This window comes from Melanostigma gelatinosum (genome assembly GCF_949748355.1).
Source record: "Melanostigma gelatinosum genome assembly, chromosome: 15".
In the NCBI taxonomy this organism is placed as follows: domain Eukaryota; kingdom Metazoa; phylum Chordata; class Actinopteri; order Perciformes; family Zoarcidae; genus Melanostigma; species Melanostigma gelatinosum.
In genome coordinates this window covers 24,236,384-24,260,717 of record NC_136648.1, presented here as the reverse complement: position 1 = coordinate 24,260,717, position 24,334 = coordinate 24,236,384, and the positions used below count along the sequence as shown (strand labels likewise).

Below are 24,334 nucleotides of genomic sequence, written 5' to 3'. Positions count from 1 at the left end.
TTGCTAGCTTCTAAGCTAATTTTAACATTACGGCCAATGGGGAAATGCTAACCGCGATTAGCATTAGCGAATATATAATATATCTTTGTACATCTTTTCATGCAGACATACTTGCATTACAGACTAAGGTCTCTCAAGGCTACCAAACGAAAAGCAATGAGGCAATAACTGTTGTTGCTCATAGCTCTGAATAGCTGTTGTTGCCAAGCCAGTTAGCCGTAAATGCTATTCAGAGCTATGAGCAACGTCGACACGCTGCATGAGAAGATCATCTTTTTCTCAAGTCTGCCAGTGGATCCTAACAGCGCGGAACAGTGTGACAGAATCCACCATCACCAAGGGCTTCCGAAAGTCTGGGATAGTACTAGATTAAGGGGACAGCGTAATGCGTGTTTTTGTGTGCGTGTTTTTGAGGTTTGCAATATAACTCTGCTGTCCGGAGTCTGCATTTGGGTCCTTGAACACACCACATCATGTACGGTACCTTCATGGCTGAATAACAACGAATGGCTGAGATAAAGCAGACTATCATCATACCAGCCATTGTAAACGCAATTATACATGAACTAAGATCAAAATCTGGAAGATATCTAGAAGATTTGCCACAATTGTGGCCAACAATCAACGAACTATGATCGCTGTATGGCGCTCTCTCCGCCGTCTCACCATGGAGCATATGGAGCATTTTTCTCCGTGACAAATGCTTTCAACAACACGCTGAATGCTACACTTTTCTAAACATTGTCCTAACTGTACCCCCCACCCCACAGCATGCGAGTAATATGTGTGTTTTCATAGTCTGCTTTATCTCAGCCATTCGTTGTTATTCAGCCATGAAGGTACCGGTAACGTTACATGATGTGGTGTGTTCAAGGACCCAAATGCAGACTCCGGACAGCAGTTATATTGCAAACCTCAAAAACACGCACACAAAAACACGCATTACGCTGTCCCCTTAATCTAGTACTATCCCAGCCTTTCGGAACCCGTTGGTGATGGTGGATTCTTTCACACTGCTCCACGCTGTTAGGATCCACTGGCAGACTTGAGAAAAAGCTGATCTTCTCTGCTCATAGCTCTGAATAGCAGTTACGGCTAACTGGCTTGCTGCTGTTAGACCGGAACCGGAAGTTGCGGTTGTTGTTGTGGCGGAGAAAAGCTACGGAAAAATCCGTATATAAAGCGCACCGGACTATAAGCCGACGCCTCAAAGCGTGGGGTAAAAAGTAGCGGCTTATAGTCCGAAAAGTACGGTAGTAATAGCAGCCAGGCCTTCAGGATTACTGTGCTTTGAAGCTGTCAGTGTAACTTCACCCCCAGGTCTTAGCCTAACCCCACCTCAACATTTTAAAACAGGGCTGTGAGATGAAACCAAGCCCACTTCCGTATGATGGAAGCCTCGACACAGCGTTATCAAAAATGACAGATACAATAGCTTGGAAAATAGCGATTTGGTGTGGGCTAGGTATTCATATTTCATTTTCATTTTCATATCCATAACATTCGACATGTTCTGTCCCTGGAGCAGAGAAACATTATTCCTGGAATCCTTGGAAATTAGTTCTTTATAAAAGTACAACTTCAGCTCGAGTCAAAACGCATTGGTCATATTTCGAGCAACACTAAATACAACAAGGAGAAAAATTAATAAACCCATGGGTTTCCAACCTGAATAATACACTTCAGTGTATTATTAGTGGTATTAATAATTATTAAGGTCAACATAAGAATGAGCCGTGGTGTCCTATGTTTTGACCTTTTGGACATTTGGACTTGTCAAAGCATAAAAACAACAGATGTAACTAAAAACATCAATAATGGCTGCATTCCATTGGAGTGAGTCAGTTGCAGGGTCCTGGTGTTGTGTAAGCTAACTCATTGGACTCACTAGTACATTGTCATGTGACAGAGCTTCATTAATGTTACTCGTAACACTTGAGCTGTAGGTCTACAAGCTAAATACTGTAAATATTCATCGTAAAGAAACCACATCACTCAGCTGAATGAAGTACATCAGATAGTTGATGGGTACTTTAATTGTCAGTACCTGTCTCTTTGTGATAGTACAACAGTGTTTGTGCCAAACCAGGTGATTATAAATGGAAAGCTCGACCTTTGAAGGGGAACACTGAACTATGATGAATACTGGTGGGACGTGAAGTCAACCGGCTCCTGCTGCCGAGAGCGTGGTTGGTTTCCGAGCAGTACTCTGCAGCCTCTGCTCAACATGCTGCTTATACAGGAAATTGAAAGAGCTAGAGGGTCTGTGTGTGTGTGTGTTTGCTATTGATTCTTGGCTGTATGCCCAGGGTTGATACATGGGAGAGAGACCTAAAACAAGAGGAAAGAGAGGAGGTGGAGAGTGGAGGAGTGAGACACTACAATGATATCGTGCACAGTGGTAGATGCTAACTCTTAAATAAACCAAGTGATGTCCAAATGTGCGTGTAAACTCTAAGCTACACGATGCGGTCGGTTTCAGCGAAGCAGAATGAAGGCTGCCACTGGACATGGAACACTGTGATAAAGGCCTTTATCACAGTGTATCAGCACTGTTAGTTTTCACCTGGATTGTCCCATATTTTCTAGTTCTATCGATAGAAAATGCTACATGTTAACATAAACACATAGAGGACACATAGGCCCTGTTCACACCTGGTATTAGAACGGGTCTCAATTGATCCGATTTATACTATATCTCTGTGGACTTCTCAAAATGTTCAGATGTTGCTCTTAGTAAAATTCTTAGAGTGAATTTAAGTTCCTTCTGCAAGCAGTGATGCAGAGTGTTTGTCTAGGGCTTTTATTGTGAAAGGTAGGAAGGGAAAGAGTGAAGCTTCAATGTGCTGCCGTTGACAATGTGGGAGTAATAAAAATGCTGTCTCGGTTCAGAACTTACAACCAGCTACAACAGCTTAGCTTACGGTGAGAACCAGTTGGAGAGAAGGGAGGAAAAAAAGGAGTCGCGCCTTCCATGGCGTGTATTCCTTTCATGTGCTTGTCGGCAATGTTTACACGACTAAAGTTATGTGGTCAAATGTGTCCCAGACCACCTCTGCAAGTACGTTGGGGTGGTCGCTGTCCCCCTGTGATCCAATCGCCCAAGACACATTTTAATGCTAGTTGAGAAAGGGGTCACAGAGGTTTGAAGGATGAAACCATGCAATCTAAATACAGCCAATGTGAGTACCAGCTATCCTGCTAAACACAACAATAAGATGTTACAGTTCATAAACGGACCACTGTTGAACCGTACGGATCCCCCTCACAGATTAATTACACAGTTTAACGTTAACCAACAGTCTGAAATGAACTACTGATGATCGTTATCCACTAATATTCAGTAAAATGTGAGATCAGGACATCATTTATGCTTTTCTAGTCGCTGATCTCTGATTATGTTGCATTGTAAACAACCAATCCGTGTTTAAATTGACAGGAGGAGAACAAAGGTTCCATACGCTTACATTATGATGCGTTCAGGCTCTGCTCAGTGAAAACGCGTATTGGGCGAAGGTAAATTATGACGTTATCATGATGTGGTCACATGTAATCTATAAAATGTCGTTTTGGTGATTAACTTGAATAAATCCAGTAGTTTGAAGGAGATGTTTTCACATGAATATAAAATAGATATTAGAGATGAATTATGATCTGTAACACGAGCTCGAAGCACAATAATTAAAACAACTAATGACAAGATTTGTTTTAGTCCATAAATATGCAATATTGTATTCATTTATCATTTGAATTGTGTGTTTTTATGAAGAAAAAAACACGATAAGTAAAGTAAAAGGACAATATTTACAACATGTTGTGGTTTACAGCAGAGGTAGCCAACACGGTGCCTGCGGGCACCTGGTCGCCCGCGGGGACCATGCGAGTCGCCTGCAAGGCATGTTCTAAAAATAGCACTAGGTCCCCATGGAGCTCCCTCTAAAAATTGTGGTTTATGTCCTTTCTGAATCAAAAACACTTGCATTCATGTAGATTTTAAAAGGAAGAGGCCGCCGCACCGCACTAGGTTTTCATAACAACATAACTGATCATTTGTATAAACATGGGACAGAGTTCATGATTTGTTCAAACATGTTACGAAGGAAGTGGTTACTACAAACGAGACATGATGTGAATTTAGAAGTGATAATTTTTACAAAAATATAACAGGTGTGATTTTGAACAATATACACAATCATTGTTAATAATTATTGTGAGGAATAATTAACATTGACATGTGATCAGTCTCTTCACATATATTATGATTGTTAAAAGGTGATCTGTGCAACTTTGTTAATCAGGAAGTTTGTATCAAACAAGTAGCCCTTCATACTGCTCAGTACCCTTGAAGTAGCTCTCTGGCTCAAAAAGGTTGGTGACCCCTGGTTTACAGACTTAAGAGTGGTTGAAATGATTTTTGAGACGGTGGCCAAAAATGTAGTCTGGAGGCTTGTAGACCAGCTGCTATAATACAACATCAATGATTGGATTATAGAAAAAGAAATGATCAGGGATCTCTAGAAGTTAGATTTGCTCTATTTTTTCCTTTTGAGCTGATCCGATCTGTGACTCTGATCCGTGATCCGATCAGAACCGTAAGCGTTGTGATCCGTTGCACCTAGGGCTGGGCTGTATTTTTTAAGACTACCGGTTTCACGGTATATCACGGTATTTTTTTCCGCCTTAATGCAGTGGCAGGCCGTGCATTTTATACCTGGTCCTTCAGCTGAAATACCACCTTATAACCACATTATGGCGCCACAGCTTCTATTCGTTTTAAGGCTGTAACTATGTACGAGTCGTTTGAATAATGCTCGAGCATTTAGAGCAGGCATGTCCAAAGTCCGGCCCGCGGGCCAATCACGGCCCGAGGTCAGATTTTATACGGCCCGCGCCTTCTGTCTTAAAATGCATTATTTATGGCCTGCCAGCACAGTCAAAACGGAATGAATAAATCATACAAATTCAACATGCAATTCCTATTTTTACCTCATGGTGGCAGCACCACTCTGTAACTGTCTGGCTGTTTGAAATTGGCTCTGACCCTTGAACTGTCATGGCTACGGCAAGTAAAAAAAGGAAAGTCGATAATGAGGGCCGCCGCTTCCAGGAGAGGTGGAGATCGCAATATTTTTTTCACCGAAAACCGAAACAACTGTGTCTCCCTAATTTGTCATGAGACTGTTGCCTTTTTTAAGGAATATAATGTAAAGAGACACTACGAGACCAAACGTGCTAATGCTACAACAAGCTATCAGAGAGCGTCCGTGCTATAAAAGTGAAGCAACTCCAAGATAACTTGGCCACACAGCAGCGGTCCCTTTCACATGAAAACATCATCAAAGTAAGCTGCGGAGTGGCCGTGGTAATTGCTAAACATGACAAACCTTTTACGGAATGTGAGTTTATCAAAGACTGTGTTATGAAAATAGCAGAAAACATTTGCCCCGAGAAGAAGACAGAGTTTGCTAATGTTTGCCTGGCTCGTAACACTGAAGAGCTATCATCAGATACGAAGAGACAACTTGATTTTTTTCGTGAGCCTGTTTCATGTGTGTTGAATTTAAATGTTAGACAACTTTTCATCACCCTCACTAAGTCATATTTAAGATTGTCTTGAGGTGAGAATATTGATCGGTTCCTATGTAATTCGCTTTTAGAAGGCTTGTTCTTTGTTATCTGACTTTCAAGAAGTTTAGTTTCATGTGCTCGCCCACTGACCAATCACAGCACACTCTGCATCTCGCGGCAGAGCCTGTACATGGACACTGAGCGGCCCGCCACTGGCTTCATGCATTAATTAATTAACGCCATAAACTAACACAAGAACGCCAGTCAACCGGCGGTGAACAGCTGTTTGTGTGGCGTGTCTTCCATCACTTCCTGTTTCCTTCACCTCCGATTTGCATGCTTTACCCAGCATGCAGTTCGGCGGAGAAATTTTATAAATCGACGAAGAATATATTTTGCTGCCTGTTGAAGAGCAACAGAAGTTGTTTCGGCTGTATGATGGTATATGACAAATTCATATCGTATGGGAAATTGAAACCGGTATACCGGTTAAACCGGTATACCGCCCAGCCCTAGTTGCACCTCTAAATGAACAGCCAACTGTTCTCAGGGAAAGAATAGTCCTGCAGGCATTTAGGGCAGGAACCTACTCTGTCATGTGTTGTCAGTCTGGGTTACAGGTGTAAAAGAAGAGAGAAAATATCTGTAGGATATTGCAAGTAGAAGAGATTTAATGTTTGTCCACCTTTTCTCTCCTTCCTCTGTCTGATTGTTGTGCAGGAAATGAGCAAGACACATGTTCCTAATCCAAATTAAATCAGTCCTTCAATGTGTGTGTGTGTGTGTGTGTGTGTGTGTGTGTGTTTATCTGTGTTGTGTGTTTGTGGTAAACTAGAAACATATGGCCTTGTTCAGCACATGAATCACAGAGTAATCACATGATACATTGCATTCACAGATCCTTAAAAAGTCTACATTTACAATCCTCAAACTGTAGAAAGTTAACTTTTCCATACATACAAAAATTCTTCTTCCACCATTCTGGATCTACTCGCAAATCTAACCATCCATCATCTTCCTATTATCCGGGGCCGGGTCGCTGGTGCACCTGGAAACCCCGAGGCGTTCCCAGGTCAGACAAGATATATAATCTCTCCAGCATGTTCTGGGTCTACCGCTCACAGCACCGAACCGCCTGTCCATCGCACGCTCCATTTCTACCCTCACCCGTGAACAAGACCCCGGGATACTTGCTCGCTTGGGGCAGCGACTCACTCCAAACCCAGAGGGTGCAATCCAGCGTTTTCCGGCAGAGAACGTGACCTCAGACTTGGAGGTATTGACTCTCATCACGACCGCTTCACACTCGGCTGCAAACCCCCTGAAGGTCGCGTTCTGAAGGAGCCAACAGAACCACATCATCTGCAAAGAGGAGGGATGCTAACCTGAGGTCCCCAAACTGGACGCTCTCCTACCCGCAGTATATGGAGATTATTTTTACAACAAATAAGAGTTATCTTGTAGGTCATCTTTTTCTATAAGTGTTTAGGCACACTTTGGATTTAATAACTTTAAAAAAAGGACCGTTTGTAGGATTTGGTGAATGGTGAGATTGTAGATTGCAACAAACTGAATATGCGGTAACGGGAGTTGCCAAGTGGAAAACAGCAGCAACACTGTTCCCATTACTTACAGGTCATCCTTACTATAATAACTGTACTGTAGGAGCAACAGAAGTCAGACAGCGGCTGTCGGTACCAGGGTTTTACACTCACACAGTTTAAGCGTGACGCACTCGATTTTTAATATTTCCTTTAACTGTTCAACAGATAGCATTAATCGTTCAAATTTCTTAATGATGGTAAATGGTTAAACGTATAATTATTAACATCCCTAGTTTGCACATGTAAGCACCACATCAGCAAACAATCAGATGAATACTGACCATCACAGGACGGTTCATCCAGCTCACATAAAGCTACCTAAACAGAACCTTGCTGTTCTGCTGGGTTCTTGCTGTGTTTGAGTAAATAATGCAAATGCTCCCCAGTTTGCTTCTGAGCTAGAATTATATTCCAAAAGAGAAAAGAGAGGCACAGCTGTGTGTGCGTGTGTGTGTGAGTGTAAACCATCTCTGCAGGGTACAGATTCGGCTGGCAGATTAGAGGATTTTAGTCAGTCCGACACAAAGAAAATAGATAATACACACAGGCAGTTGCTTTCATATTCATAATTAGATATATAGAAAGATAGATATGCACTTTATTTATCCCCAGGGGGAAATTTGTATGTTACAGCAGCAAGACACACCAATTAGCAAAGTATCAGAGTAACCAAAAATATTAAGTATTAAAAAATGCACAATAGAATAACAGAGTAGGACAAATTAAATATCAGAATATAGAATATATAAGATAAAACAACAAAAATGCACAGTATATACAATGAAATAGAATAGTGTTGAATTATTATTAGTAACTAGGTGAAGAACAGTCGTGCAAAAGTCAACCCCAGCAAACAACAGTGTAGTGTAGTAGTTATGTGGAGGATGATCTGGCCAGAGGTGTTTTATGATAAAGTCTAATGACAGAGGGCAGGAATGTTCTCCTGTATCTGTCCTTGTGACAGCGGAGCTGCATCAGTCTGTTGGAGAAAGTGCTCCGCTGTCCCTGCAGGAGGTGGTGGAGAGGGTGGTCCGGGTTATCCAATATGGATCATAGTTTATTCAGAGTCCTCCTCTCCACCACCTCTTCCAGATTGTCTTGTTTGCAGCCAATGATGGAGCCGGCCTTCTTAACCAGTTCATTAAGTCTGTTGGTGTCTCCGGCTCCAATGCTGCTCCCCCAGCAGACTACGGTGAAGTACAGTGCACTGGTTACAACAGACTGGTAGAACATCTCCAGCATCTTGCTGCACATGTTGAAGGATCAAAGTTTCCTCAAGAAGAAGAGTCGACTCCTCCCCTTCTTGTACAGCGTTGATGTTGTTCTTCCAGTTCAGTCTGCTGTCGATGGAGACACCCAGGTACTTGTACTCCTCCACCATGTCCACATCCTCTCCCTGAACTCTCAGCGGTTGTGGAGCCGTCGTCTTCTTCCTGAAGTCGACCACCATCTCTCTGGTCTTGGTCACGTTCAGACGCAGGTGATTTCTACCGGCCCACTCTACAAAGTCCTCCACTACTGCCCTGTACTCCTCCTCCCGTCCGTCCCTTACACACCCGACCACTGCAGGAATTAATATTCCATACAGATTTTTCAATCCAATATGAGCGGCTTCATCACCCCAGATTAAACAAGACATAATCCACGCTGTGTTCCATCAGATTATAGGAGGCTGTTATACAAAGGGAAACTAGTACAATTATTGATACTGTTCATTAAGCTCTTCTATTTCATGTGTAAGGGAGCTTGGAAGTGAGCAGAGAAGACAGCAAAGGCTTCACAATAGTGACACCCATCAGCCATGGTCTGTTATGGCCCAGTTCCAATCCGCCTCCTCACCTCACACTCCGTTTGTAGTCACACTCACGGCTGAATGCAGCACCCTTCTTGAATGGTTACTTAAAAGTGCAGCAGCAAGCTTCAAGACAAAGTTCCCTCTCTAAAGGTAGAAACGAGGAATATATAACAAGAAATATGGGAAAGTATGTCAGTGATGTATACTGCAATGTAAAACAACAGAGACAATCATAACGCTGAATAATGTGATCTATAATCCCATCGGATTATTTGAAGGTGGAAAAGTTAGAAATGGATATTTAGCATTGTTCATCAACAAAAAGAAATGTAATTTTTCCATCCAGTTTTCTACATCGTTCTTAATCGTTTGAGGTCTGACTGGTGCTCCTTTAAATACTTCTTCTTCTGCATTGGTAAAATGGTTTTCTGACTGGACAATTGGCACTTCTTAATAATCACATAAAGATGGGAACAACTATTCATTCGCATCTTCTTCCATCAATTTTCTCGAAATTCACTTTAAATTTCTGATGCATTTGGATGGAAACTTTTGTAATGTGCTGGGGTTTCTATGACATAGGGATGTTTTTGGTTTGAATGCCTCTTTAGTCTACGGACATGTGAGAGGGTGCATTTTAACACCAGTGTGCTTTAAGCTATGAGCTAACGTTAGCTAACATTTGCTAATTAGCGCCAGCGGAGAATGATGGCACCAGCACTACAGGTCTTCAGAAAAAGAGAACAGAGTTGTGACCAGACGGTAGTTGGCTTGTGTCCAGCCTGGTGTCCTCTCTCAATGAATAGCACCACTAAGGTGCCCTTGAGCAAAGCACTAAAGTGACCATGAAGTGATTGAGTGGGCGGCCCCAGTGGGCTCTCTCTGGAGTTTGACCCTTATGTTTATGTCATCCTTTACACAGACTGCTTTCTTTACACAGTGGTACCTTGGAACGTGTGTGTGTGTGTGTGTGTGTGTGTGTCCTAGCTATTCCTGCTATTGTTGCTAGGTGCATGATGTCACAGTCTAACTCGTACCTCATTGGCTGTTTCTCTGTCTTTCTTTCCTATTTCAGATAGTGTGGCGAGCTGACAGGAGAGCTGAAGCGAGCGTGGAGAGGCGTCGGGGCTTTCCTCTTCCACCGTCCTCTGCTTTTCCTTCGGCCCCCGTGGAAGCACTCATCCACACCACTGCACTGGAACACACCCATCACTGTGTGTCCTCCTTTCCCTCCTGTCACTGAGCTTGTTCTCTCTCTGCAAACCAGTAGAGACCTCTCAGTAAAGACCATCACAGATCAGTTGTTTAGATGCTAACAGAGATCATCTTACTCTGGTGACGCAGTAGTGTATTTCAATACAGTACTTCACCAGCACCCCCTCCCACCCCAACCCCAGCCCAAAGTCTGGCTCGGCCCCACAGGGTCCCACAGGCGACGAGGAGGGCCAGGGGGTTTGTCTCTTTCTAGACTTTCTCCTCTCCACCTTGTGTCTTCATGTTTTGGGGGTCCTCCGGTGCCCCCGCCCTCTGTCGACCCCCCCTGCACCCGCTGCCACCACGGCCGGCCACCCCAGTCGCCTCGTTGCCATGCCGACAGAGACACTGGCTCCAGCCCTGCCAGATAGCAAGGCCGCTGGCGCCGCAACAGCCTTCAGTTCCGCCGTACCCCTCCGCATCCTCAACAAGGGCCCCGACTACTTCAGGAGACAGGTACTGTTACATCACTCTGTGGAATCATCTGTGTGTGTATGTGTGTGTGTGTGTGTGTAACCTTGTTACTGAAACCACGAAGACCATATCCAAAACAGAGTGCTTGTTGTGGAGAAGTGGTGGACAATATCCCCTATTCTTTCAATACCGAGTGATACCAGGGTCCCCATCACATGTATGGGTCTCCATACAGATAGTTCTACAATTAAAAGACACCAGACAGTGTGGAGTGTGAACACCCTAATTCTCCCACAGTTCAAAGACATTCAGGTGAGGTTAGTTGGCGACTCTTAATTGCCCGTAGGTGAAGATTTCACTTCCACAACAGGAAAACATTCGGCTCAACCGTGTGACCAGCTATACACAAAGATAGCCATAACCAAGAGTCAGTCTAAAAAAGACGATTGGGTTTAATTTATAGACAACGCCATGAATTAAACAAAACTAACAGGAGGCCTGGGCAAAAAAAAAAGAATGGGGGAAGTCTGATCAAAAAATGATCAAAACAGTGAATACACTAAACTACAAACAAAGCCATGAAAACTGAACTCCCCTCCTTATTAAGAAGTAAATTAACAAATATAAAACAAGAAGCAAAAGAAAACTACACAACAGATAGATGGCTGCTTTGTCTGGAAGATAGATCGTTCTCCTCCAGCCTACCTTAAATATGGGGGCGGGGCCACGCACTGATCATGGATCAGGAACACTTGAGAGCAGGGAGAAGTAACCCTTTTGACTGCCTATGGGAAGAAATTGTTCCGGTGTCTGCTTGTTTCTGTAGACAGTGTTCTATAGCACCTCCCAGAGGGGAGAAGCTCTCATACATCCCGCTGCCTATACTTACACCACAACTAAAGCATCATGCAAGCTGCTGGACTGAAAAGGGATCTGTTTCATTTTGTAAAGTCAGCTTTAAAAAAGAAATCTGTTTCAAAACAACACTCCCTATATCTTCTCTGACATGATTTTTAAACTGGATAATTTGCTACCCCTACACCTCATGTTGAAGTCTTTGTTCTATCATAGAAGCTGACATCTTATCTGTTACTAGATTTGAATTAATGCCTCTGACTGCACTAGATGCAAAAAAAATGAATTCTTCTTCTGATTAATTTAAAATCACAGGAAAATGTGTCGCCAACGAAACTTGTATTATTATTATATATAAGTAATAATTCTTTAATTAATCTATTATTACTTATATGGCAAAAGTCTGTTGGCATAATAGCTAACTAGGAGTCTTGTCCATTTCAAACAAAAAAATGCACTGTGCACAATCATCCACATGATTGTATGACACAATCAGAGCAGAAATTTCACGAAGGCCAGAGCCAGAGATCCTGCGCCCCATCAGTTTGGCCCCTCAAAAATGTCCTACAGCAGGGATTCCCAAAGTGGGGTGCGCGCACCCCCAGGGGTGCGCGAGCTGCCTCTAGGGGGTGCGCGAGAGGAAAAGTGTAATGGCGGTCTGATGGTGTAATAATATTAAATATTAAAAAAAATGTAATTTTAATTTAAAAACTGTCAGGTGGGACATCTGAAGCTATCAGTCGTAAAAGAGGAGAGGGACAGAGAGAGAGAGAGGAATCGGAGGCGAGGGGAACGGAGAGGTGCGTTGGGGAGAGACCGGGAGAAGAAATCGAGCCAGAGTCAGAGGAAGATGAGACGGCGCAGACTGGGAAAAAAAGAGGAAATATGATGAAAAGTATCTGTGTCTGGGCTTCACTTGGATTGGCAACGCAGATTGCCCAAAGCCACAGTGCGTGGTGTGCAGTGAGGTTCTGGCTAACAGTCTGAAGCTCTTATTTACGTCGCCACCTGAACACCAAGCATGCCAGTGCAAGTCAAAAGCCCCTTACATTGTTTATATCGAAATTGGAGGAGTTACAAAACAGCCAAAAACAACTGGAGTCTCATTCATGTGTTGGTCTATAAATGACGCACTACAGGCTTCATATCTGGTTACAGAATAGCGAGAAAGGGGCTACCGCACACAATCGCCGAAGACGTGAGCTTGCCAGCTGCCAGAGAGATGGTGGAATGTATGATTGGGGAGAAAGAAGCAAAAAAGTTGGACATGATCCCGGTGTCCAACAACACTGTGTCGCGCCGCATCGATGCTTTGTCCGAAGACATCCTGGCTACATTAGTCGCTCATTAATTGTAAATGAAATGTGATAATCTGCCTCTGAGCCTGTGCGTGTGTCCTCGCATCCGTATTGCTCTTTAAAAGTGACGCCTTGTGTCACTGAAAGTTATTGAAACTTTGTTGCAGTGTTTCAGGGCGTTTTCACACCTTCAGTTCGTTTGCTTTGTTGCAGTTGCTCCTTTGTTCGGTTTGTGTTCACACTGCAACATTTAACAGCGGACTAAATCTTGTAAACAAATGCCACGCGCGAGCAAACTGTTCTCTCATTGGTCCGATTCTTATGCGGCTATAAAGGCTTAAAAGGCTCTGTTGCTTCTTTCTTTTTTTTTTTATTAAGGGGGGGGGGGGGGTGCGCGAACCCGGTCGGGATGTAGAAGGGGGTGCGCGGCCTAAACAGTTTGGGAACCGCTGCTCTACGGCCATAGTGGCCTTGATGCCCCGCCCACACTACACTAGCTGATTTTGCTGTCTTCTCCTCTGCCTGTTTCATGTCAATACATTTAATGATTCCACTCAACTAAAACGCAACCACAAATATTTTATCCATGTTGTTCATAACTGAACTTTTAACAGTATTAACTTTGTCTGCTACAGTAAAACAAAGTAGGAAACAATAAACACAGTTAAAACAGACAAAAAGGAAACCATTTAACGACATTGGTAACTTACTTAGCCTACGTACTGTATGGTAGAAGCACAAATATCAAGGAAAAATGGTCAAATCAGCAGGTAGGTCCTCGGGTTTGCGCCCTATCTGACCATCTGTCCTTGCATTGTCTCTTCATGTCTCTGTGGTGCACTCGTGTCCACTGTCCAAAGACTTGCATGTTTAGGTGAGCCTCTAAGGAAGGTTTTAATGTTAGTTTCAATCGTTGGTCTGTCTAGAAGTTGTTGCCCTGAGAGGTTTGCAAGCTGTTCTGGGTGGTCCCTGGCTCTCTCTTGAAGTTGGGTTTGCTACAACCCTGGGGAAGCAGGGAGGCGCATGTAGGGTAAACATGTTGTCGGGGCTGAAACTCACCCCAGCGTGGAGGAGGCCAGACCACACGTGTGCAGCTGCTGTTTACCGTTGACACGCAGCGATAATAACTCTACCAAAACTGGTTTACAGTTAAAAGGATTTAATCCCACTAAAGCAAGTACGATTACAGTTACACAATGGAGTACATACTCCTATGATATAGTACAATATTACCCCTTCTTTGGAAAAAACTCGCCTCTGGTCCCATCAGACACAGCCGTCTCCGGGAACCACACGCTAAAGAGAGCGAGAAAAACACTTCTATCCCCGCCCACATATTCGTTCGCGACTCCTCCCCTTCCGTCTATCTCAATTTTTGTTAGCTAACTTCTCTATGCACTTCTGTAAACGCCTGTCTCCACGACTCTCTTTCCCTGAGTTTCTAACACATTCAATGACTGTCAGTTATTGCTTAATCCCTTCTATGCTAATCCTTCAGTATGAAAGTTAAACTTCTGCAACTTGGCAGAAGCTTCATGTCTTTTAGCTACTAATCCTAAAACACTTTATGTTTATCTTAATTATGCATTCCCAATACACTTATGATTATGACTAATTATGAATTCTTAATTATTAAACACTTTTATTATATCTACTAAACAGTTCTTTGCTCAAATTTCTTACAATGTACAGAAAATGGGTAATGAGTGTTGTGTTCATTAACATTTCATTTTGAATCTGTGTCTCAGGTGGAACCGAACCCAAAGCGCCTCAGTGCTGTTGAGAGACTAGAAGCTGACAAGGCCAAGTATGTCAAGAGCCAGGAAGTTATTAACGCCAAGCAGGAGCCAATCAAACCACCCGTGCTGGCTATGCCTCCCGCTGGTCACACCCTCCTGTCCAAGAGAGGCCCTGGGATTGGTGGAGGAGGAAATGGAGGCGGGATACCTTTCAAAGCATCCAATAACAACGCCAAGGCAGACATGTGTCCAACAAGCAGCGGCAGCAGCAAACGGGGGAATTTAAACCTTGAGATCCTTAAAAATCTGCTTAACTCATCATCCTCTTCAGGAGCAGGATCTGAAGGACTAGGGGGTGGAGCTAAAAGTGCTGTGTTGATGAGGTCATCAGGGGGAATGACTAGGAGTTGGACACCATCGGGGTAATTTACTCATTTAATATTTAGAAATGGTTGTTTGTCGTTTTTGTGTACACGTCTACTGCAAGTAGGTCACCTTGACTGATGTTTCCTAAATTATCCCGAACAAGCTTGTGGGGAGTCACCATAGTTTGAACAAAACTGCATTAATGAAGCTATTGGCTCTGTGTATCCGTTGCCTTTTCTTGGAAATATCAGTTTGTTTGATGTAAAAGCTCCATAGTAATAAATCGTTTTTAGCCAGATGAGTGAGTTTGTTCTGCTTATTTTCTGTAACCAGTTTAGCATTAAAGCATGGTGGAATTAGCAAGCTAGCTAGCAGACTAGCTTGAAAGTTAGCTAGCTTTCTAATTTCACAATGCTTTAATGCTGCACTAGTTACAGCAAATAAGCCAAACAGCCAGTGGCAGCACTGGGTGTAACAGTCCCTCCACCTCACTAGCGTCATTATAACCACGACAAGCTATGTAGCTAACTAGCTAGCTATCACTCTCCAGAGCTGCGTCTGCTCTCTTCCTGTTGACCTACGATAACACTTCGAGGACCTACTGACATGTGTTGTTATGAAGGTATATTTGTGTCTTCATTACGCAAACAAAAAAAAATGTTTTGAAAGCAAATTTCTCGCACTGCAATCAAAAATCAAGTTTGTAAGTGAAAACATATGAACTGAGAATAATTTATTTGTTAGTTTTGCTCATGAAACTAGAATTTTTGGTTAAAAAAATAAAACCTTTGGTTAAAAAAATAAAATGTTAAATAGACACGCAGGTGTCCGATAGGGTGGTGGCTGGTTCAAAGAAATATCTAATTGAATTTAAACACATAGATCCACACACCAAGAAGCTCCATTTACAAGATGTATTTATTCTTGCTGTGTGACATATCGAGCAGCAGGTTCTTCCTCTCACTTCTTATAAATACACAGAGTCGATAGATATAATGCATAATACAAGCAATAATGATTACTCGGCCTCTGATTGGCTGGTAGTCGGTGCCTTCATTGTTTGGATTGGTTAGGTTTAGGCATGAGGAGTCCGATTGGTAAGGGTTAGGGTAGGAATATCAGTGTAAACCAATCAGGGGTCGGAGTAGTGCGAGTCTCCTGGAGCTGGAACAATGATCGAACAGAGCTGTGGGGGCTGTGGCAGAATGATTGGTGAAGGGGGAACCATGGGATTAGGTATCTGGCTTTGAATGCATTTTTTGAATTTGGGAAGGGGCCATATCCAAGGTTTTTAAATTACTCTTTATGTCCACAAGTACGTAACTCCACATACTTGAGTTTGTCTTCCTACCAAATTCTACTCTGCATTACATGTATTTATCTTCTTGTTTTCTGTTCCTAGGATGCCGTTAACCTACCGATCTACAATGACACTTAATGAGCAACCACCAGACTCAGCTCCCAGTCCAAGCACCTCACACTCCCTCCGATCCTTCTCCCATTCCCTGAAGGTCCCTCCGATCAACAGTGGGGGACGTCGCAGTCCACTACAGGGAGGAAACCTCAACCTTAGCAGACGAGGTGAAGGCATTATAGATCGCTCTCGCTCCCCATTACCACCTCTTCTCACCTCCCACTCCTCCTCCGACCTCCTGCGACTGTGCAATGGCAAGCCACTTTGCACGGCGCGATCCAGCAGCTCCTCAGCTCCCCCCCTCCCTCCAAAACCCAACCCCGCCACCCTACCTCCCCCTGCTCTGTCTTTGTCGCTGCCGCCCCCTCGTCTAACTCCATCCCCCTTGCTCTGCAACAACACCGCCCCCCAGTCTCTACCGTGCGATTTAGGAGATCCTTCCAATACTTCAACCGATGCCAACCCGGAGCTTGAGCTTGGTTCATCCGTGGCTCGTCGCTCCTCGCTACACAGATCTAAATCAGACCTGTCAGACCGGTATGCCCGGGAGGGCATAGCTGACGTGGAACGCTTTTTTAACGACTGCGGCCTCGACCCAGAGGAACTTGAGGCAGTTGGTCCAGAGAACTTTGCGCGGGCCAACTCAGACATCGTCAGCCTGAACTTCCGATCAGCTTCTATGATCTCCTCAGACTGTGACCGGTCGCGCCGATCTTCTAACGATGGGCTGTCAGACGGGGACGAGGACGAGGAGGAGGAGGCTGGGGAGCGTGTTCCATACGGCATCTCGGCTGTGGAGCGAAATGCAAGAGTCATTAAGTGGCTGTACAGCATCAAACAGGCAAGAGAGACCCAAAAAGTCTCACATGTTTAGGGCAAGCACTACAGTGGAATGGATGTACTTTAAACTACAGGTAAACTGCCCCATGTTTCAGAAGGGATAGATGGACCAGAATCTCTCACAGGTTTACAGACTGATCTTGTCGCTGAACTGAAAATGTGTCAAAATGTATAGATGGATGAATGAATGGATGCAAGAGAAAGCCTGACGTATCTAAGAAACCTGGTGAGGAAATGAATGAAGGGATGAGGAAAAGGACTCCAGTCCACTTATGTCTAGAACATCATGAACACTATTAACAGAAAGGAATGAAACTTGGACAGTGATATGAACGAACTGTCTCAGTCTGAAGAGACAAACAACCACGGGACATGTCTGAGACCAACTAGTTAATTAATTGTTTCTCTATGGATAATCCTACAGACAGTCTGTCAATTTGCTGAAGGAACAAGAGGAGCGAAATGCACTGCGATTTACCAAGGACTCATCAAGTGACCGCCTCACATCGAAGGGTTAAAGGCCTTTCTCACGAGAACATTTTGGCTTGACTAATCAGAGCATTGTAAGTGGGATTATCTTGCTACATAGCTTGCTAGCTACCTAGCTTTCTATCTGTTCAGTCGACAATAAATCCAACCTTGGTTCTACCATCTTTGTCCTCTCAGTAGCTCCTGGGGAGCTGAGAGGACACGAGCTAGGCCAACTGTCTTCACCATGCAGACACACAGTATGAATGTACTGAGCTGTCCCTGAGTCAGTGTGGATTGATAGAATATTCATGAGTCAGGCGAGTGGCGGACGTCAAAAACACTTCTAAAAACGCATGTTTCTTTGACCAATGTTAGGGCTGTCACTTTGTAGAATTGACATGATTCTGTTGATTTGCGGTGCCTCCACTGCATCGCTGAGTGACGAGCTAACAGTTGTTTTCAGATTTGTTCTAATTACTGGAAAGGCCAAAACACACGACCGCCTAACGTCGATTGTCAATTATTTGTTGTCTATTATTTTCTATGTAGCCCCCCACACTTCATGCCACTGTCCCATTTCTCCACCCCATAAAAGACACCATTTTTGAATGCAGAGGTGGAAGAAGTAACGTTACTCAGATATTTGACATTCGTAAAAGTACTAATAACACATGATTTGGCACTGCAGTGTTTTTTATGGTTTACTTTTTTCTTCTTCACGTTAATTCTCAGATTGTTGGTGTCATGATTATCTGGTCACCATAGCTCACTGGTTACCTGCATTTTGCGTTAGTAAAGAGAGAACAACATTAGCCTAGTTTACTGACAGGTCAGAGTGACAATTAAGAGATGCATCCAATCGATCAGATCAAAACATTTGACCTGCGATTGGAATTAAAAAGTGACAGCCCTAACCGGTAACTCCTCATAGCAACTGGCTCCACAGCTGTTAACTGAAACATGCTACTGGTTGTTCAGGGCCACCATCAACATTACCTGTTCTACCTGTGTTTTTACTGCAAGTCAAATGTCCACTTTGAGACAGGCTGATGTCACAGTGTTGATGTCTCCATTTAAACCAACCTTGAAAAGGGTCCTGACATCTTTGCAAACGAGATACCGAACTCTTTCTGTCAGAATTCACATTGGAAAGTCAGTGACGCTGGTACACCGTGTGACCGTGATGAAGTTGATATTGACTGTTAAAGGAACATTTGATCAATTCGACTCAATGGGTTACAAATTGGTTATTAATGAGTCAAATGTTGAGAAAGTCATGAAACACGAACGGTAGTAAGCTAGCTTTAGCTCTTGTTAAGCTAGATGTTGTAGTTGCTGAATGAAGGCCTTGAAGTGTGTGATGACGACTGAGTGATGAAGGAAACAGAGGACACTGAATGATTTGGACAGACAATATAGAATATAATCTCAAGCATACTTATCCGTACAGCATTGAGGTAACATCATCAAATCGTTCTGCTGATGATTTATTAAACAACAAACTATTTCACTGGAGAGATTTAATGTCCTGTGATGGGATGCGGTTATTCAGAGGCCATTCCACACTGCCGACAACCCTGCCATTTAGAATTCAATGATGTAATACATGTCATTTGGGGGATTTTTTTTCATCAAAATTATGAGATTTGGTCAAAGGGTCAATTGTACTAAATGTTATTACTAATGGTACTGAGCAAGAGTACACTCAATTTTAAAATTATCCAACCTAAAAAGTCAGCCCAGTTATGCCAACTCTTTTCCAATGAAAGTAGGTAGCAGCATGACCTCCAAAAGATGCTAAATCTTCCCTCCGACGCCCCTCCCCCAAAATAATCAATCATTTCATTCAGCCCAAATTGGACAAGCTCATTACAGTCCTGCGACCGCCAAAGTTACCAGATTTTATTTCGAAGATTACCAAATGATCAAATTTAATTATATAATTAATATTTTACTGTTACGATTTGAAAGAATGTAATTATCTAATCGTCAGAGATGAATTGATAAATGATTTAACCAGCTGTAAAAATTCTTAACTGAACGTGTTAGATCGTCAATGTCTCCAACTGCAACTGATGCTGACAGGTTTATTCAGCAGTAAATAATTCAAAGTAATTATTATAAAGTGCGAGTTTGCCAAACTACGATATGACACTCAGTGTGCTCTCTGCATGCTGGTGTCTGCATTATGTATGTAAGAAAATATGTAGGGTGGTTTCCTTGATGACGAAGCATTACTCTTCATCATTACGTTTGATCGATGGAGTGTCTTTATTCTCTTCAAAAAGACAACACTCCATCTTCTACATGAATGATTTAGATGTAAGGGACAAATGATTGAGGTGTAAGTGATCAGCCTCTGCTAATAATGCTCATTATCAGATCAGAACTGTTTATTGTATCAATTGAATACACCAACCTGGTTCGGTAAAGTGCAGCAGGACCTGATTCCAATCCCACGGTTATTTTCCTCTGTGGCACCGTGTCGCGGTGATACGGGATGAAGTCACCAAAATGGTCCAATGAAGTCAGTCCGCATGACTCCCGTCAGTGAAATGTTTTACAGACATTCACATGCACATCTGTCGGAGAATTAAAGGTCAAAGAACCAGAATGTCTCGAGTTGTATGAGCATTGAAGTTTCCTTTAACAGAGATGGCAATCTGCGATGGAATGAACACCTCAAGCAGGACACCAAAACTCTCCTTTAAAAACAGTGTTGATTATGTAGACCACCAGGCCCTATACCTACACTGAGAGCAATACTATAATGACGCTGTCTGTTCACTCTTACAGCACTGTATGGCATAGGAGGGTGGAAGGAAGTGCTCGTCTATTACGTCAAAGAACACTCCGCGCTGCGTTTACGGTACGATTTCTTGTCGATGCCCTCGGCTCTGCTTCGTCTTTATCCGCCTCTATCTGTCCAAAACCTGTCTTCACCCTATGTGTCTCCCTGGTAACGAAGGGGGGGCCGGATTACCCTCACCCTCGTAGTCTGTCCACATGTCTGCACGTTGCTGACACGTCTCAAGGTCTGAAGCCATATAGGTGTGAATGCAGCGCCTCAGTCAGCGTCTAGCAAACTGTCAGTGTGTCTGCCTGCCACCTCCCTTCCCATCACCCTCAAGTGTGTCAACAGCAGCAACTCTGCTAGCCTTACTTCACTTCCATGCATAATAAATACCTATTTTGCTGAGAATATGGACAGAAAAGTAAAATGTTTCAGCTTTTCAGAAAGACCCAAGAAATCTGATTCACCTATCCGCTATGATCTAGTTAAACTTAGCTCAAGGCTTGAAAGGGACAGTGTGTAGGACTACCATCTAGTGGTGTGGTTGCAAACAACTTAATACCCGTCTGCTCACTCCGTCCTTTCTGAGACCTAGTTGATGTGAATCGCCGAGTGCAAAACCGTGGTAATGCTGGTCGCCTCGCTCAGAGGCCATCCATACCATAATAACCAACACAGCCTCACGGCAGATCGTGAAATACGAATACAAAATACAATCTATTGGTTTCATGTACAGAAACACGAATATTCCGCATTTTCCGTGGCGCTCAGAACTTTGTTTTTGGACCACATTATGTTAACAATGAAAGTTTAGGTTTAGGCAATAAAATCACTGAATTAGGTTTTTGAAAAACATCATGGTTGGGCTTAAAATAACTAAGTACAGTTAGGTTTAGTCAACAAAACGAACATTAGGTTTAGGCAACCCAACAAACGTTAGGTTTAGGCAACACAACAAATGTTAGGTTTAGGCAAGACAATAAACGTTAGGTTTATGCAACACAACGAACATTAGGTTTATGCAACACAACAAACATTAGGTTTAGGCAACACAACAAACATTAGGTAAAGGCAACACAACAAACATTAGGTAAAGGCAACACAACAAACATTAGGTAAAGGCAACACAACAAGCATTAGGTAAAGGCAACACAACAAACATTAGGTAAAGGCAACACAACAAACATTAGGTAAAGGCAACACAACAAACATTAGGTAAAGGCAACACAACAAACATTAGGTAAAGGCAACACAACAAACATTAGGTAAAGGCAACACAACAAACATTAGGTAAAGGCAACACAACCATAACCCTAAAACCACAAAGCGGTGTTGAAAAGCGGCCTTGTTGTTGGAAGTCCTATGTTTGTTGGACCAATCCAGCTCCCTTCCCGCAAACCAAAAGTGGTCTTCTTGGATATTAAAAACTATTTCACTTGCTCTGACTGTTCCTTAGTCACATGGATGAATTTAATTTGTGTCCACCATGAAAAAGACAATTTGTCTGTACATGAAACCAATAGACTGCATTACCTGACCATTTCACAACCTAACATGATACTGGGCTCTAATAACCACTTTAGGAGCAACGGTAGTCAGACGGCGGTACCACGGTTTCACACTCTGCGGCTCACAGAATCGCAGGTTAACTAGCGTATCGGAGAACTATGGTGTTCTCCAGGTAACGAAACCAACGCTGAAGGATCTCTCCAGTGTTTGGTTTGTCTGGGGCTCATACTAATCTCATTAAAACAATTCCTAGTTGCAGGTGATTATACAGCAATTAGTTATGAATTTTCATTTCTGCTAAGAGATCCTCTGAAATGCTACACACTGGCCCTTTATGGCCAAAAATGATCCTTTTTTGTTAAAGCAATTCGTTATAAGCACAAGTATGAAATCCTCATGAAAGTCATACGTAATTACACTCGTGAAAAAGCCTCAGCGTGGCTTCACACAAGCCTTAAAGTGTCTCACACGGTGGTTACAGACCTACCATGAACAAGCCAACTAGTTCAAATAAGAGTGAATCAAGCATGATTGGCTAAAATGGCATTGTGGGAGTTGTAGGAAGTTTCACCTTTTTGACGCTGAAGTGAAGTGAACCTACCGTCCCCCCGCTCTGAGCTCAGGGTTGTTCTAGCATGTTCCTGTCCAGAACCCTGATGTGTCCTTCCCATGCTTCTACTTCTGGAACCCAGAGAAACCCTCCTGCTTCTCGCTGTCAGCATTAATAAAGACAATGTCCAACTCTTCTGGCAGTCTCGTCATGCTTCAGTTTCTCCTCTTTCCACATGGTGAGCCTGTTTACTTTTTTTATAACTTTTGGATTGACAGATAGAGTTCTTCTGTGGTACTTGCTTTTGTTTTTATTTTTTCTTCTCTGTGTAAATGCTGTGAGAACAAATGGATATATTTGATTTTAAAAAGCGATGTGTTGGATTTCAGTTTTGTTTTCTCCATCTGAAGGTTTATGTGTTACAAAAGATTCCGAACAAAAAAACTGCTGTGTTGCTCTTTGCCCTCGGTACAGAACTGCTTGATCAAACTGGACGGGAGAGTCTCAGAGACGTAGTGTTGACGTGTTTTTCGACGTGGAAACTTACATTTTGCTTGATTGAAAAAAAAAAAAAGTGTTCATGTTTAGTTTCTTTTGACTATTTCAATAAATTGCTTCTTTTGCCATGTCTCCAACTGAGGTCTTTTGTGTCCGTCCCCTAAAGTGAGACTGACTTTTGCTGGACAGCCACCGCTGTGACCGCAAGAGGCAACTACAATTTAACGGAACATTCAATTCATCTTTATTTTCAAAGATATTCTTGAGGCAGGACGAATTCTACTGAGCCCTTGAGGTTTACTTTACCAAAGCACAAAAAGGGGCAGTTCACCCTAAAATCAAAAAATATATATTTTTCATCTTACCTGTAGTGTTATTTATCAATCTAGAGAGGCTCATCCTCGGCTGGGCTGTGATGTTAGCCAGCGCAGTAGATGCACGCTTCCTTCTGCCCAGTGATACGTTGTTTGGTAGAAAGAAAGAAGTTCCGACACCAAACTGCTCACAACAAGGTCTGTGGGTTTGTCTTCCGTAAACAGGTCATGGGTTCTGGAAAGAGACATTGATGTTGAGTTTTTTTCAATGTACGTTTGAAGTCACACATACACTTAGCGGTGCTGATGCTCTTCCTCTGCCCAATACAGTGGTGCAGGGATGACTTCTTTATGAAGGCCAACCCCAGAAGTTAACATCGCACAAGTTCCCACAACAAAAAGCCAATTGGATTTTTCCATCTGATTTTTGATCATTAGTTCAGCAAGATCATTTTCACGAATGACCACCACTTCTTTTATTTTTGAATACAATGGGCAGCAGCAAAACGCTAACGTTATAGGATTTGTAGTCTAATTTTTTTAAGACACATAAAAGCTTCAAAATCAATGAGAGGCGTGTCTACTGAGGTATTTATATCGTAGAACAAAACAATAAATAGTTTGTTTTAACTACAGAGATTATTTCAGGCATTGAACCAAAAACCCACTGACCCTTTGGCTTGCTCAGAAGTGCAGTGGATTTTGGCTCAAAATGTTACTGATTATGACGATAAGTCATTTCACTACATTTCTGGAAAGTCGCCTCAAAATACATTGGAACATTCATAATTTTGTCATATTTTGAACTGTCATTAAATAAAATGACCCTGACTATGACCATGTCAAATTGAATGTGAAAATGGAAGGGAAAGTCACCTCAAAAAGCACAGAAACACATTTTGATTTCCTCATGTCTGAGCTGTCAAACTATCTGAAACCTTAAAATATGGGTTTGTAATGGGTTCCAATACATATTGAGGTGACTTTCCAGTAATTCAATTTACTACTTATGGTCATAATCAGGAAGATTTTGAGCAGAAATCCATTGTGC

General features: G+C 42.8%; 1 protein-coding gene across 1 annotated transcript; it reads left to right on the top strand.

Annotated features, from left to right (window-relative positions):
• Positions 1-10,539: 10,539 nt before the first annotated feature.
• fam110b (family with sequence similarity 110 member B) lies at positions 10,540-17,181 on the top strand (the record flags this gene model as incomplete). The annotated part of the gene is made up of 3 exons (XM_079284549.1): positions 10,540-10,677; positions 14,537-14,949; positions 16,296-17,181. The coding sequence occupies exons 1-3, from the start codon at positions 10,555-10,557 to the stop codon at positions 17,179-17,181; spliced, it is 1,422 nt and encodes a 473-aa protein (XP_079140675.1). The 5' UTR covers positions 10,540-10,554.
• Positions 17,182-24,334: the final 7,153 nt, after the last annotated feature.